Source organism: Taudactylus pleione, unplaced genomic scaffold, assembly GCF_031769625.1.
Source record: "Taudactylus pleione unplaced genomic scaffold, aTauple2 ptg001352l, whole genome shotgun sequence".
NCBI classification, from domain to species: domain Eukaryota; kingdom Metazoa; phylum Chordata; class Amphibia; order Anura; family Myobatrachidae; genus Taudactylus; species Taudactylus pleione.
In genome coordinates, this window is record NW_028285752.1 from 818,506 (window position 1) to 835,626 (window position 17,121).

At 46.3% G+C, this 17,121-nt stretch overlaps 1 protein-coding gene across 1 annotated transcript in view; it reads left to right on the forward strand.

Moving 5' to 3' along the window:
• The window catches only part of LOC148443015 (BTB/POZ domain-containing protein KCTD3-like), a 119,127-nt gene that overhangs the window by 80,247 nt on the left and 21,759 nt on the right, over positions 1 to 17,121 (forward strand). Inside the window, 3 exon segments of the mRNA XM_088463387.1 lie at positions 2,784 to 2,974; positions 11,492 to 11,607; positions 12,053 to 12,140. Coding sequence (XP_088319513.1) covers positions 2,784 to 2,974; positions 11,492 to 11,607; positions 12,053 to 12,140 — 395 coding nt within the window.

The window sequence follows — 17,121 nt, forward strand, 5'->3', positions numbered from 1 at the left end:
TGAGCAACGTAGGGAGGAATAAAAGCTAAACACAGTGTGTAATGTACATAACGGCTCATGATTACATCAGCGCCTCCAAATAACCTATCCTCCAGCTGGGCAACTTTTTATACACTATACAGCGCACACATGGGCCACTTTATTTTCTTTTATTCGGTCTTTGACAACTACACGTTTTCCCCATAAACATAATGCATTCCTCCCCAGTGCAGAACATACAGCCCTGCCCTCCTACCTCTTATCCAGTGGCCCCTGAGGAAGGACCCGGACGTACCGGCTACACTGTGTGTAGATAACACCTTTGCTGGACAGGTTATAATGCAGATGGAGACCCTGGCACAGTCATATAGCTTCATAGAGAAAGATCTGCCCTCCCTGCTGCCGTCCCTGGTGAGGGTTGGGGGGGCTGTGCCAGGTTTCCCTCTGCCCAGGCACTGGCTCCAGCTTTTCCCAGGAATATAATCCCTCTAGCGGGTCCTGAGTTTTCTTGAGGTTCTTGAGCTGTCCAAACCACTTTCCTGGCTCCTCCCCATTTCCTGTAGTCATTTCCTGCTGTACCCATTCCTGCTGTACTCATTCCTGCTGTACCCATTCCTGCTGTACTCATTCCTGCTGTACTCATTCCTGCTGTACTCATTCCTGCTGTACTCATTCCTGCTGTACCCATTCCTGCTGTACTCATTCCTGCTGTACCCATTCCTGCTGTACCCATTCCTGCTGTACTCATTCCTGCTGTACTCATTCCTGCTGTACTCATTCCTGCTGTACCCATTCCTGCTGTACCCGTTCCTGCTGTACCCGTTCCTGCTGTACCCGCTCCTGCTGTACCCGCTCCTGCTGTACCCGTTCCTGCTGTACCCGTTCCTGCTGTACCCATTCCTGCTGTACCCATTTCCTGCTGTACCCATTTCCTGCTGTACCCATTCCCGCTGCACCCATTCCCGCTGCACCCATTCCCGCTGCACCCATTCCCGCTGCACCCATTCCTGCAGCGCTCATTCCTGCTGCGCCCATTCCTGCTGCACCCATTCCTGCTGTAGTACATTGAAGTATCCAAAATGGTCACGAAAATGCTCCCAACATGTTCCCGATCTCTGCAGGCAGCTTAAATACTCTGCTTCTAAAATACAGGTGTGACACCAGCCTTAGCTGTGTTTTCTGTACTGTATGTGCACATGTTAGGGTTATGTACCTGTGTTCTCAGTATGTGCACATGTTAGGATTATGTACCTGTGTTCTCGGTATGTGCCCATGTTAGGATTATGTACCTGTGTTCTCGGTATGTGCCCATGTTAGGATTATATACCTGTGTTCTCAGTATGTGCACATGTTAGGATTGTGTACCTGTGTTCTCAGTATGTGCACATGTTAGAATTCTGTACCTGTGTTCTCAGTATGTGCCCATGTTAGGATTGTGTACCTGTGTTCTCGGTATGTGCCCATTTTAGGATTATGTACCTGTGTTCTCAGTATGTGCCCATGTTAGGATTATGTACCTGTGTTCTCGGTATATGCACGTTAGGATTATGTACCTGTGTTCTCGGTATGTGCACATGTTAGGATTCTGTACCTGTGTTCTCAGTATGTGCCCATGTTAGGACTATGTACCTGTGTTCTCGGTATGTGCACATGTTAGGATTCTGTACCTGTGTTCTCAGTATGTGCACGTTAGGATTATGTACCTGTGTTCTCGGTATGTGCACATGTTAGGATTATGTACCTGTGTTCTCGGTATGTGCCCATGTTAGGATTATATACCTGTGTTTTCTGTACTGTATGTGCCCATGTTAGGATTATATACCTGTGTTTTCTGTACTGTATGTGCCCATGTTAGGATTATATACCTGTGTTTTCTGTACTGTATGTGCCCATGTTAGGATTATATACCTGTGTTCTCAGTATGTGCACATGTTAGGATTGTGTACCTGTGTTCTCAGTATGTGCACATGTTAGGATTATGTACCTGTGTTTTCGGTATGTGCCCATGTTAGGATTATGTACCGGTGTTTTCGGTATGTGCCCATGTTAGGGTTATGTACCTGTGTTCTCGGTATGTGCACATGTTAGGGTTATGTACCTGTGTTCTCGGTATGTGCACATGTTAGGATTATATACCTGTGTTCTCAGTATGTGCACATGTTAGGAATATACACCTGTGTTCTCGGTATGTGCACGTTAGGATTGTACCGCTATGTATTTTCATTATCTGCAGATTTAATTATGTTGATCTGTAAATTGTGTTCTTGTATGTAACTACTCTGTCTGAAGACTTTTGTACTTTGTAATGTTTTTATGTTCCTCCTCTGTGTAAGGCGCTACTGAACCCTTGTGGCATATATATAAGATGATACTCTGACATATTTACGATGTAATTGGTAATTGTGCATCAACATAGTAAGAAACTAAAGAAGCCTTAATTGTTTGCGTGTTCTCTCTTTGCCCTATACTGTGGCCTGATTGGCTGGCTTACAATGCCGTTTTGCATACAGTGATTGGTTGCTCATTTTCTATATAGGTTTATATTTACCTTTTATTGTCATCTGTCTCTAGGATTACAATGAACTCGCTTTTATTTTTGCCCAGCCTGTGCTATCCTCATGTTGTATGAGACGGGAAGCCGGGCAGACAGCCACGTACCCGGAGATAGAATTTTACATTTGCACTGTAATGGGATTACTTTGTACAGTACATGTAGGTTTTAATTGTAAATCAATAGACATTTTTAACGTCTAATGAGCGATGCCAAATCTCAGCGTAGCTGACTCTCTCTCTCCTCCGCACAGAATAAAGGAATCCTCCGGCTGGCAGCAGGTTTTCTCCAGCCCCTACCTAGACTGGACCATCGAAAGAGTAGCACTGAATGCCAAGGTGGTGGGAGGCCCCCATGGCGATAAGGACAAGATGGTGGCTGTTGCGTCTGAAAGCAGCATCATTCTGTGGAGCATACAGGATGGGAGCCGGGAAAGTGAAATAGGTGGGACTCTGCCATGTGAAATCCTAATAACATCATTTTATTTTACTTTCAGAAGTTTAATTTTCTAAAAAAAAAAAAAAAAAAATCCCTAAATATATTCACTTTTTATTATTATTTAATTACATCTAACGGAGGTGAGGATTTGCGAAATAGTAACAATTATTTTACTGCACAGCTCCTGAGATGTCTGTACTAAAACCGGTCACATGTAAAACAGAATAATGCTTTTTGGTAAAAAACAAATGACACCAATAATATAGATACAGTAGGGTGATTTATTACTATCTAGTGTTCTCTCTATGGTTTGTATGACCATGGCGGCAGCACACGCATACACTCTGCACGTGGTTGGTGCATATTTTATATATATATATATATATATATATATATATATATATATATATAATATTGTATTTTATGTTAGAGATGAGTGCAGAACCCTCTTTTTTTGTTCTAAATCATTTTGGCGAAGCCACCCTCAATTGTTTTTGTTTAGGTTTTGTATTTCTGTAAAAATAACTGCTAAAATCATGTAACTTAGACCTTTTTTTGTTCCTACAGTATTATTAGCATCAACAACATTAATTTCCAGTCAATTTTGGTTACCTCACAGCTCACAATATTATTTTCACCAATATTGGCCAAAAGGCTGCAGCAAGCTGGATGGTTAAACGAAACGACAGAGCAGCGGCATAAACACACGGCAGTGTAAGATAATATAGCACATCTATGAAACATAGTGGCACTGCAGTGGCAGACGGGATGGCAGCTTCATAAACTATACGGACCTATAGAATGTTTTTTAGTATCGAGAACTAATAGCCTAAAAGAAAAAGCCTAGTAGAAAATATAATATATTACCAACACACTTCTCCTTACAGCAAATCACAGGCCTCAGTCTAGTACAGTTTATTGCTGCCTGAACTTAGATCACCATCAGACTTACTCCAAACAGCAAATCACAGCCCCGAGGCCACTACAGGTGATTAGAAGTGGTGTATGTAGTAGAAGATAAAGCAGTTGTTACTGTAAGGGAAAATAAATCAAAAACATGGAACAAAACTATATTAAAAAACAAGCTTCCAAATGTGAATTTTTAGATGCAAAATGAATCCAAACAGCAAATCACAGGCCTCAGGCCAATACAGGTAAGTGGAGATGGAGTAATAGGCTTTACAGCAAGGTGGGCAAAGCCCATAATGAAATGTGGTGAATGATAGAATTGTCCTTGGGCCCTCCCACCCACCCTTGTGTTGTATATTAAAAAGGACATGCACAGTTTAACAAACCAAGCCCTTCAGCGACAGGGACTGCCACTTTTGTGGCTGAAGTGCTTTGTTTGTTTGGGCCAACCAAAGCAAAGATTTTGGTGCTTTGGTTAAAGCCATCTACCAATGGGCTTAAGGTTAACAGTGTTAATTATCCTGAAAGTTGAAGATATCACCCTCAGCACTAGTTGCTAGTGTCTGACAAACACACAGGAGGAGAAGCCTGTATTGCAGATTACTTGCTATTGTGTCTGATCCTCACAGTCAGATAAAGATGCTGCCATTTCCACCCACTCCAACCACCTACATCTCTCCCCAATGGCCACTATTGCAGCACAGCTACAGGCATCAATTTTTCCACGCACTCTTTTATCAAAATATCTACTGAAATCAAGAGGAAGGGACTTGGCGATTTGGTAGGAGGAACCCAGGTATGACTGTTCGACTTAATACCCCAAAATTTGGTTCTATCAGATTTCTCAGAATCCGAACTGCTCATGTCTAGTTTATATATTGAGAACTTACTACAGCTGTTTAAGACATAGGAAAAATGACGAGTAAAAGCTCTTTACAAGTATACAGCCATGGCCAAAAGTTATGAGAATGACACAAGTTTGGTTTTCACAAAGTTTGCTGCTTCAGTGGTTTTAGACCTTTTTGTCAGATGTTACTATGGTATACTGAGGTAACATTACAGCATTACATAAGTGTCAGATGTTACTATGGTATACTGAGGTAACATTACAGCATTACATAAGTGTCAGATGTTACTATGGTATACTGAGGTAACATTACAGCATTACATAAGTGTCAGATGTTACTATGGTATACCGAGGTAACATTACAGCATTACATAAGTGTCAGATGTTACTATGGTATACTGAGGTAACATTACAGCATTACATAAGTGTCAGATGTTACTATGGTATACTGAGGTAGCATTACATAAGTGTCAGATGTTACTATGGTATACTGAGGTAACATTACAGCATTACATAAGTGTCAGATGTTACTATGGTATACTGAGGTAACATTACAGGCATTACATAAGTCTCAGATGTTACTATGGTATACTGAGGTAACATTACAGCATTACATAAGTGTCAGAGGCTTTTATTGACAATTACTTCTAAGTTTATGCAAAGAGTCAATATTTGCAGTGTTAACCCTTCTTTTTAAAGACCTCTGCAATTCGCCCTGGCATGCTGCATTCAACTTCTGGGCCACATACTGACTGATGGCCGCCCATTCTTGCCTAATCAGTGCTTGGAGTTTGTCAGAATTTGTGGGTTGTTGTTTGTCCACCCGCCTCCTGAGGATTGACCACAAGTTCTCAATGGGATTAAGGTCTGGGGAGTTTCCTGGCCATGGACCCAAAATGTCAATGTTTTGTTCCCCGAACCACTTAGTTATCACTTTTGCCTTATGGCAAGGTGCTCCATCATGCTGGAAAAGGCATTGTGTTCCTCACCAAACTGTTCTTGGATGGTTGGGAGAAGTTGCTCTTGGAGGATGTTTTGGTACCATTCTTTATTCATGGCTGTGTTCTTAGGCAAAATTGTGAGTGAGCCCACTCCCTTGTCTGAGAAGCAACCCCACACATGAATTGTCTCAGGATGCTTTACTGTTAGCATGACCCAGGACAAAGACGGAGGATAGATGTATGTGGACACATCTGTAGCTGCGAGTTCATCAATCATTGGCAAAATAAAAATTGGCCACCAATAGAAATGTCTCTGACCATTGAGGTTGCTCAAAAAGCAACTACTAACTAATTAATGGGCTCAAATGATTCATAAATATATTTATGGGGCACAAATGTTTAATTTATTATTGGGTGGAAATAAATAATAAAAAAAACCTTTTAATTATGCAGACAAAATAATATTTAATACATAATAAGGGGCCAATATTTTATAAATTAAATAACAGAACCAATAATATGTTAATTATAGCCATATTAATTGAAGTCATGTGCATGCTAGTACTTGAAGTGACACAAGTGTGCAAAAGAATTGGTGCCTCCATCCATTAATTAATATGACCCCAATTAACCTATAAATATTATTTGGCCCCATTATTTAATTTATAAATAATATTGTCCCTTTAATATTTATTCATGTTATATTGTCTGCCTAAAAAAGTTAATGAAAGAATTATTACACGATAAATTTTATTTATAAATTGTTTGTACCCCTGAATTGTTAATTAGTGAATTTAATGTTTTATACACCTCTTGAGTGAACAGATAACAGAAATGACATGTACTGTGAGCAATCTTGGTGGCAGGGCGAGCTTCTGGTGCTCTTGGGCTGAAATTACTGGCGTCTTTTGGGCTTTTAAACCCCTCTGCACGTGGACGTCTGTATATTAAATCCAGCAGTTTGGTAGCACATGCTGATGGCGATTTGCGATGAGTTTGAACTCGCCACTAAAAACGCACTCCTTTACATTACACCTTTTTTGCTTTAACCACTTAACTTTTTTCCAAAAACTGCTCCAAAATTGTCGTTTTTTTTATGATCGAATTAGGTCAGGAACGTCTTTTTAACACTTATCCAACACCATTTATTTATTTTTTTTTAAATTAGAAAACTGTAACATTAACATTGATATTTAATATATCGGTCATCGATGTTTAAATCATCTTCTCTGAGCAGCAGCCAGGTACACACGGGGGGGCTGGTGGGGTGGTAGGTAATTTACATTTAGCCAGGTGGGGGGTTCTGCCCTGCTGATCAATCAGCAATGCGTTACTGACAGGTCACGGCGTTTGCGACCATATCAGATAACGCAGTGCCCGGTGTGTTAGCAAGCCATGCGACCACGCCAGGCAAATGGTTAAGATTTCTGAAGGTGACTGCGAAGAGTCTGGGAACCTGAAAAATTAGCTGGATGCATGTTACTGTATCGCCGCTGTTATCGGGAAGTTTGCGCAGCGTTACCTAATATCATTGACTTCGAAGGCACAATAGTGCTCAACAGCGTTGGCCAGTATGTGAAAATGGGATATACAGGATAGAACAGCGGGGCATGCAAGGTGGGAAACTAAGTGAAAACAAAGGTAGAGAAGGGCCCTGCTCTTAAGAGCTTACATTCTAGAGAAAAGGGCAAAGGTGAGTAGAGAGTGGTCCGCGAGGTGCTAAGGAAAGCAGCACGGGTGTATCACTTGGCAGTATAGGTGGGTTATAGTAAAGCGGTGTGACGTTTTGGAGGCTGGGGCAGCTTCGCGTTGATATACAATTGCCGGCACGCTAGACGTCTTGTGGATGGAAGAAAGATGATAATGTCACAGTCCGATCAAAGGGGGTGAGAGGGAGAAGTGAGGTGTGTGAAGGAACGTAGTGCTGAGACGTGAAGAAGGCTTTGTAGGTAAGGGCAAGTAATATTCTGAAGGATAGTGGAAGCCAATGTAGGGATTTGACGATGGAAGAAAAGTCTTATCGCTGCAGTTAGGATGGATTGGTGTTGGGGGGCGCTTAGAGGGAATCAGAGATGCCATAACTACATGTGCCATAGGAATCTACACCACAATGGGGTTCCTCCAGTACTCGTTCCCACCCGGTGGCTCGGTGGCCCTGGTGAGGGGAACAGCAGACAGAGGGAGTAGTATCGGTAGTGGAGAGAGATTGGATGGAGGAGAGCAGAGGTCCAGGCCAGGGTGAGAGGCTGTGGATTCAAGTGTTGACTTTAAGGGCGGGGTTCTAAAACTGACGCAAGTTCATCGCATTAGAAGGCAAATATAAACCGCCAATGCTCTAAGCAAAACCAGGCCGGTTTTGCCTCTAGCTTGCCGAAATCTTGTGCGTTTCAGAATCCCGCGCCACCTTACATTTGTCCCGTCTGTTCACCGGAAAGCGAGATGTCCTCGGAGCCCTAATCCTTGTGGCCGTGCGCCGAGGCCTCCGGTAAGAAAACAGATCCTCCTGAACTAGCCCAGGCAGCTACACAATGAGGCCGGATCACTACAATGACTAAACTTCTTTCCATATCTAAAAGTACATAAAGAAGAAATTGATGATCTGGTTTAATAACAGGTACATTTCTCAGCGATGTAAAAGGGAATAATGGTCTCCGGAGCTGGCAGTACAATCAGCACGGGCGGGCACTGGGGTGAGATGCCGGGAAATTGCTTGTATCCTCTGCAATTAGGTTTCCATTTTCTTTAATAATGAAGAGCCTTTTTTACTTCGGCTGTGACTGTGATGGCCGGGGATGATAGTTTGGGATTACATGGGGGGACCTCAGAGGTGCTCTTTGTTCACACTCTGTAAAAGAAACAATTTGTGGCTACAAACACTTCGGACCTGGGAAACGCCATCTGAAGAAGATTACAGCGGCTGGCATCTCTGTGATGGAGCTGTCCCCCAGGCTGCCCAGCCTTCAATATTACTTACTGGAGACACCGCCAGCAGATTGCTGCTATAAGCAGTATTTTACGGAGAGGGCCCCCTAAGACAGGGACATGTCATTACTTACACCATCTTGCTCCCTGCAGATCACAGTCAGGATTGTTGAGCCTAAGCAGGAGTGACACTTTAAATTCCTTCAGACCGTCCGGGCTGTCTCCCTTGATTTCCCTGAACCGGCGGCTCCCCTGGAGTAATCAGTTCTACTTGTTTCTGTGTTGTTGTTGTTGGGTTTTTTTTTTTCTTCCTTTTTTATTATCGTAAGCATCCCGACGCCACACGTTTCCTAATGCATCAGAAAATAGTTTGGGGGGCGTTAAACGTAGAACGGCTTCATTGATCTGTCTCAATGGCAGGATAACTTTGTAACGACTTAACCCGGGACAGCTGCCTTTATGGCTGTGTATGTTACTAGTTGTGTCATTTGCTGAGCTAAGGATCCGTTTCTATACGCAGTTTGGGGCTGGTGCAGAGTCAGTAGCAAAATTGAACGGAAAAGTGGCGAATTTCTGCGCAGAGGCGTACGCATAGGAAGATGGGTCCATCTCCTCATCCACAGCATGTCGCGGTCATCATCCGTGTAAGCAGGCCCTTACTGGACTTTGTCTACGTGAGGACCGACCTTCGCTGTCCAAAATCGTGCACATTGCACTTACATCCTGGCATAGTCGCCGCCTGGCACCACGGTGCCCCTCTGTTTCTTGGATGTAGTTATAGTAACACTTATGTTGCCATCAGAATATATTTACATAAGGGGGGGATGGGCAATTTCACGCTGGAAACTGGTCATGTAGCTGGATGTGGGGCTTATTTTTCCAGCGGCCGCTGTCAGTTCTGTCGTTCTTCTCTAGCTAATTTACTACTCTTATTATATTTATGTGGCCTGACTAATGCTATTTTGTCCTTTTAGGACAATAACATTATTTATTATTTATTCTTTATTATACATTAGGATAGGTAGGTAGGAATAATAGGCAATCACATATCATGGGGTATATTTACTATAAGGTCGATTTTGTATTGCAGGGTCTAAATCACACATTTACTAACAAAATATTTTTGACACATTTTTTTTTAAAGAGTGTCAAAAATGTTATTAATGCTGCCCATCCATTTAACGATGCGGGGGGGGACGGCACGATTGCGACGCCGTCGTGTCCCGCGTGGTGAACTACATACACTGAACGTTCAGACGTTCAGTGTATGCAGATCAATCATCCCCGAACATGGCAACCTGACGGCGGTCGTCAGATTGACCGTCATGTTCGGGCGATGATTGATGTTAAAAACGACCAGCGGGCGCGCGCATCGCTGGTCGTTTTTAACCTTTTACTGCCCGATTTACGGGCGATTACCAAGCGATGGAGTGATAACGACCATAGTTATTGCTCCATCGCTAGGTATAATCGCCTAGTGGATGGGCAGCATAAATGTGTGATTTAGGGGTATATTTACTGAAGGGTTTGGTCGATTTTGTGTTACAGGGTCTAAATCGCACATTTATTTAGAAATTATTTTTTGTCACTGTTTAAAAGAAAAAAAAAAAAAAGATGTAAAAAATCATGTTAGTAAATGTATGATTTACACCCTGATTTACACCCTGATTTAGTCCCTGAAATGCAAAATAAACCAAAATAGACTTTTAGTAAATATCATTCTCTGATGGAGCTGGCTTTGTGTGTGCGGGGATATTGTCACGCGGACACGGGAACAGACCTTCCCCAAACTGCTTTTCCAACGCTGGGAGATCACCGCTCTCCCCAATGTCTCTGTATTCTGTTACAGATGATTCATTTACTGGTTAAATGGATAAACGTAAAACCGTGGACAGCCTGTAGCCCTCATTGTAAGAGAGAGGGGCACTATCTGTGTTGAGTTTGTATGTTTTCCCAGTGGCAGACGCACAGTGAAGTGCGAATCGGCCATATGTGTTCCTGGATTGCGTGCATGGAAATGATTGCGCATTTTCACCTAAATGCAAAGTTGTGCGCAACTTGCCGCCCCCTGTCCTTATTTTTGGTTTCACACCCCTTGTAGTCCCACAGCCCCATAACACACAGTACTGGTAGCTTATTTGGCTGCTGCGGGTACTGTTCATAGTGCTAGTGGGGTACCGAAATGAGGGCCTGATTCAGCAAGAATCGATGTTCTGCTTATACGCACGCAGCGCAGTTGGTAATAGCGGTGATATGTAAATGTTTTCATTCGCATTGCGATCGCAGCCTAACATAAAGACGCCCACTTCCCCTTACTCACATCCGTATACTTGGGCAACATAGCGAAATAATCGGTAACATCTGACCCATACGCACCATTAAGGCAGCTCAGACCTCACTCAGTAATCGCCAACTTCAGCGCACGCTATGAGGCCTCAGGCTGCGTCTGGTATCGCAGGGGATAATTTCTGCACGCCCATGCAACGGCGTTGAAACGCACTGGCACGCCTGCATTCGCCCGACCCCCACCCCCGTCACCAGCCACAAACGGCACTTCCTGTCAATCACTCTGCCATGGGTCCGCGTGGTCACTGCGATCGCTGTCCCGATTGCAGTGGCTGGTTTGCGCACTGCGATGAATGCGCAGAAAGTAACAATTGGCCAATTGCGTGCGTGTAAGCCACTGCGATCCGTGCTGAATGAGGCCCTGAGAGCGCAGCCGCCCATGGAGCTGGGATGGTAAAGTGATAAAAGAACATTCTCTGTAAAGTGCTAGATAATATATTGGTTCTATATAGTGTAAAGTTACTACTCAGAATTGGGAAACCGTGAGAGACTCCGGGAACACGGGATAAGCTGATGTGAGCCGTATGTCACTCTTATTGCTGTATGTTGTATATTTAGGGGTGTTTAATCTCGGCGTGCCGGTGGATGCCCTGTTCTTCATCGGTAACCAACTGGTGGCTACCAGCCATACCGGGAAGGTCGGCGTGTGGAATGCGGTCACTCAGCACTGGCAGGTGAGTACACACTCATCTATGTACTAACGACTCTCGCTAATGATATAATTACAGCCCTCTCATAGTTATAAATCCCTAAGTGCCAACCTGACCCATTCACTCGCAGCACAATGCCCAACGTCTCCTATACCCACTCATTTCCCAAGCAGTGGTGTCAAAGACAAAACCTTAATATGGTTCAGGTTAATGAAAAGGGTATTTATAATCTAGCCTGTAATGATTGTTCTAATAATACATGACTATTACGCGCTCAGTCATGCTATGTGGAGATTGAAATGCAGAATTCCCCCACCCCACCCCCACCTCTTAATTGAAACAGTGCCCCTTGTGGTCAGGGTGAGTATGTTGTACACAGGACTAGCCAATAGTCAGCCACAAGCGCATACGTTGTTTGTGCCAGGGACACAGGGTGACAAAATGAATGTTCTCCTTGTTGTACCCACAGGTCCAGGATGTTGTCCCTATTACCAGCTACGACACCGCTGGCTCGTTCCTGCTCCTGGGATGTAACAATGGATCCATCTATTATATAGGTAAGAGCGGTATGTCCAAATCCGTCCCCTGACCAGCATTTCAGTCATCTGAACTTTGGCCTTTCTACTACAGGGTCCTTAGGGATCCACAGGGATACCCTGTGGTATAGGTCTGGGCTTCGTCCATGGGCACCACTCAGTTAAAACTTTCATCCCAGGATGCATCAGGGCCCCCTCTCCTATACCCCGCCCCCAGACCAAGGCACCTCAGTTTCAGTAGGTGCCAGGCCAGAGTCGGGTCACCGCACAGGGGGGCTGTGGTTTCACAGCCCCTGAAGATCTTCAACAGCAGTAGCATGGACAGTCCAGCGTACGTCCGTTCTACCGCTCCGACACCCCCGCCGGCGCCGGCCACCAATACCGGTCCGGGGAACCTGGCGGGCTCTTGAGGGTTCCAGCTAGCAGAACCCCCGGGGGCCTTGGACTGTGGCTGGATCCACGGGAGGGCAGCGAAAGGTAAGCAGCGTGCGTCTGCGGTAGGCGCCCGCTGTTACACAGCCCGGTGTCCCCAGTGCTGGGGTCTCCCTGGGGACGGCAGAATAGTGGAGCCAGGCACGGAGCCTGCGCTCACACTAGACCACCAGGGATGCGGGGCTGGAGCGTTGTGGAAGACGCTCCAGCATCCCAGGGGTTAATCACCTGTCAGGGGATGGCGTCTTCTCTGTTGAATACAGGAGGCCCCTCCCCACTGCTGCACTCAGCGCCTTTCCACTACGGTCTGGCGGGCTGAGGCAGCGTTTCCCCCCCGGGCCTGCCTCCTTTGATTCCTCCGGCGGCCATCTTTTTTTGTGCACATCGCTGGTGTCAGGGTGCGGAGCCTGAGTACCCCTTACATACCTCTCCTCCATCTTAAAGGTCAGTGTATGTAGCGCTATCCCTACCAGGCTGTTGGTCTGTGTAGTTGATAGCGCCATTGGTGCAGGTTATTTCTGCATTGTATGTGACTTTATGCTGGCGCTGTTTGTCTGATATTCTCCTGTCAGCCATTTTACTATCCCTATTTCTTCTTCCTGCTCAGCCCTCTCAGTGTCATTACTGTCAGGGGGAGAATTTACCTCACAGTATAAGGTATTTTCTTACTGTGGGGTGGGTCACATACCAATATGTCAGGGAGTGAGGATTCTGTGTCCATGGGTGCACCTCTCCTGTTTTCCTGCTGCAGTTGTGGGGGAGGGGGTGGTACCCTGCGTTCCCCCAATTGGGGTTCACACAGCATGCAGTAGTCCCGTCCTCCGTACTAGGGGTTCCAGGACAGATGGTGATAGCACAGTGTCCCCCTCAACAGGTTTTTTGTCAAAAGGAACCTGTCTGAGCGAACCCTCTGTCCAGCACACAGCGCAGAACATTATGGAGCAGGATCCGCCTAGACCTGCTAAAAGACCGTTATTGTCATTCCCGTCTACACAGTATGATGAGGATGACCTGTCGTCTGATGATGGCGAGATTCTGGATTTGTCTGACACTGACATCCCTCACTCAGGGGCGGAGGTCAGGTCTAAGATATATAGTCCAGGTCTCATACGGGCAGTCCGTACGGCCATGGTAATTACTGACGACAGCCTCCATGCAACGCCTACGTATGCTTATTTTAAGGATGTTAAGGGTGCTGCAGCAGTTTTTCCCCTATCTGGTCAGCTAGTGGATCACTTGGAGGAGGCGTGTAAATCTCCAGGAAAATGGTTTCAACCTCAAAAACGTCTGGCCCGTGCATATCCCTTTGCGGAAAGTTATTTCACTAAATGGGAGTCTCCCCCTCAGGTGGATTCTCATGTGACGCCCTTAGCGAAGAGTGCGACATCACCTATTCCGTCCATGTCCTCTCTGACTGACGCTACAGACCGTAATTTGGGAGTGTGCCATAAGTCTATCTAGTCCCTCGCTGGAGGAGCATCCAGACCGGCTATGGCAATCTACTCAGTGGCCCAGGCCATGGAAAGATGGGAGGACGCATTGGAGGCATCTTTTGCTTCAGAGGTTACCAGTGAACTGGTTGCGTTAGTGGGTAATCTCCGGGATTCCACTACGTACATTAATGAAGCAGCTTTGGATTTGAGCCTACTAACTTCTAGGATTTCCGCGGCGGCAGTGTCTGCTAGCCGCTCCTTGTGGATACGCTCTTGGAGGGTGGATGCCGAATCCAGGAAGGGCTTTGAATACTTACCTTATAATGGTCAGGTCCTGTTCGGGCCCGCTTTGGACAAGATAGTGGACACAAATCTGCATGTCTACCTTCAGCCCCGACTTCATCTGGGTCTAGGAACCTGTCCTTTCGACCCTATCGCCCACAGCAAGCCTAAGGTGCAGTCCTTTCCGAGACCTTCAGGATCCAAAAAGGCCGCCAAGCCCAAGAAACAGGCTTGGAGTACCGCACATCCGGCTGCCAAGCATTACGACTAACCCTGACGGGCTGGGCCTCCCCTTGGTGGACCACAAGGTGGGAGGCTGACTTCTGCAATTCGCCCAGTGCTGGTGCCAGACCACCACAGACACTTGGGTACGGGAAGTGGTATCTCAGGGATATGCCCTCTCCTTCCGTAGAAGGCCTCATCAGTTCTTCACAGCAGGCCTTCCTTCAGATCCAAAGAAGGCTCTGGCGATCCAGGAGGTGGTGCACTCTATGCTCCATACGGGAGTCATAGAGCCTGTTCCGTTACCCCTAAGGGGGACAGGTTATTACTCCAACCTCTTTCTGGTTCAAAAAACAAACGGGTCATACCGACCTATCCTCAACCTCATGTCCCAGAACAAGTTTGTAAGGGTCCCTCGGTTCCGAATGGATACTCTATGTTCTATTATTTTAGCTATGGAGCCTGGAGATTTTATGGTGTCTCTGGATATTCAGGATGCCTACCTGCATATCCCCATTGCCAGGGCTCATCAGTGTTACCTCATATTTGGGGTACTAGATCACCATTACCATTTTCAGGCTCTGCTGTTTGGCCTCTCCACATCCCCTCGGGTGTTTACAAAGGTAATGGCGGCCCACCTGCGGTTGCAGGGGGTTTGCCTGTTACCCTACTTGGACGACCTTCTGTTGTTGACAGGCTCACGGCTGGCTGGTGAACTGGAAGAAATCCTCCCTAACGCCTTCTCAGAGGATGGTCCATCTGGGAGCATTGTTGGACTCTCAGTAGCTGAGGATCTTCTTGACGGTAGAAAATAATATCCATGTTGCAATCCAGGATACGCAAATGCCTACAGAGTCGCCGAGTATCTCTTCACTCGGCAATGAGGTTACTGGGTTCCATGGTGTCGGTGTTCTCCATGGTGGAGTATGCCCAGTTTCATTCCAGGCCTCTACAGATGTTGATCCTCTCCAGATGGGACGGAATACCCCGTCGGATAAAGACACAAATGATCGTGCTCTCTCCAGAGATGCGCCTGTCTCTGACTTGGTGGCTACAAAAGTCTCATCTCAACAGGGGACGTCTGTTTTGGATCTCAGACTGGGTCCTTCTAACAAAGGATGCCTGCCTTCGGGGCTGGGGCGCTGTGATGGGTCCACACGTCTTCCAGGAACGGTGGACGCCAGCGGAATCTGCCCTGCCGATCAATATATTGGAACTTCGGGCAGTATTCAGACTGCTGCAACAAGCAAGACGCATTCTGCATGGCAGACCTGTGCAAATTCAGTCAGATAACACCACCACGGTGGCATAAACCGTCAAGGATGAACTCGAAGTCAGACGGCCCTAATAGAGATATCCCGCATTCTGACTTGGGCATAAGGCAATCTCCCAGCCATCTCGGCAGCAATCATTCCGGGGGTACTCAACTGGGAAGCGGACTTCCTCAGCCGTCACGATGTACATCCGGGGGAATGGTCTCTTCACCAGGAGGTATTTCAACTCCTAGTGGACAAGTGGGGCCTTCTCGAAATAGACCTCATGGCCTCCAGACACAACCGCAAGCTGCAGGTGTACGGATACCGAACAAGAGACGCAGAGGCTCTCCTGGTAGACGCTCTATCGGTACGGTGGACCTTCCAGTTTGCGTACCTGTTTACTCCGTTCTCTCTTTTTCCTCGAGTGCTTTGAAAGTTCAGGGAGGAAGGAGGCAAGATCCTGCTAGTGGCTCCTGTGTGGCCCAGACAGTATTGGTACTCGGATCTTCAGTGTCTTCCATCGATGCTCCATTGCTGTTGCCTCAACGCCCAGACGTGTTGTCTCAGGGTCCTTGCCGTTACCTGGACCTGGGTCGTCTGTCTTTGACAGCGTGGCTCTTGAGACTTCCCTCTTAAGGTCTATCTCCAGATCTGTGGTGAATACCATGCTCAGAGCTCGGAAACCTGCTTCGGCTACAATTTACCACAGGGTGTGGCATACATATTTTGAGTGGTGTCGCTCTAAAGGATACGATCCCCAGGAGTTTCGGATATCCAGAGTGCTGGCTTTCCTACAGGCGGGCTTGGATCTCGGGTCTACGCCTTGCCTCCCCAAAGGTGCATGTCTCTGCTCTGTCGGTGTGGTTTCAGTGTAGGATTGCTCCGCTTCCTGATATCCGCACCTTTATGCAGGGTGTCCTTCGCATTCAGCCTCCCTTTGTCCCTCCAGTGGCTCCTTGGGATCTGGCTGTGGTTCTGAGGGTGCTCCAAGGTCCCCCATTTGAACCTTTGGGCTTAGTGGATTTGAAATGGCTTACGACAAAGACAGTGTTCCTTCTGGCTATTGCTTCGGCCAGAAGAGTGTCATATTTGTGGGCTGTCTCTTGTCGCCCTCCCTTTCTGATTTTTTATCAGGATAGGGCGGTACTTCGGACCTGCCCTGGTTTCATTCCTAAGGTGGAGTCTAGTTTCCACATTAACATGGAAATTGCAGTACCGGCTCTTAACTCATCGGATCTCTCGGCTGGTGAGGCCTCATTGGATGTGGTACGGGCTCTGCAGATTTATGTGGACCGTACCAGTTCTTTTCGAAAATCGGACTCCTTGTTTGTCCTGTATGGATTCCACAAGAGGGGTTGGCCTGCAGACTTTGGCACG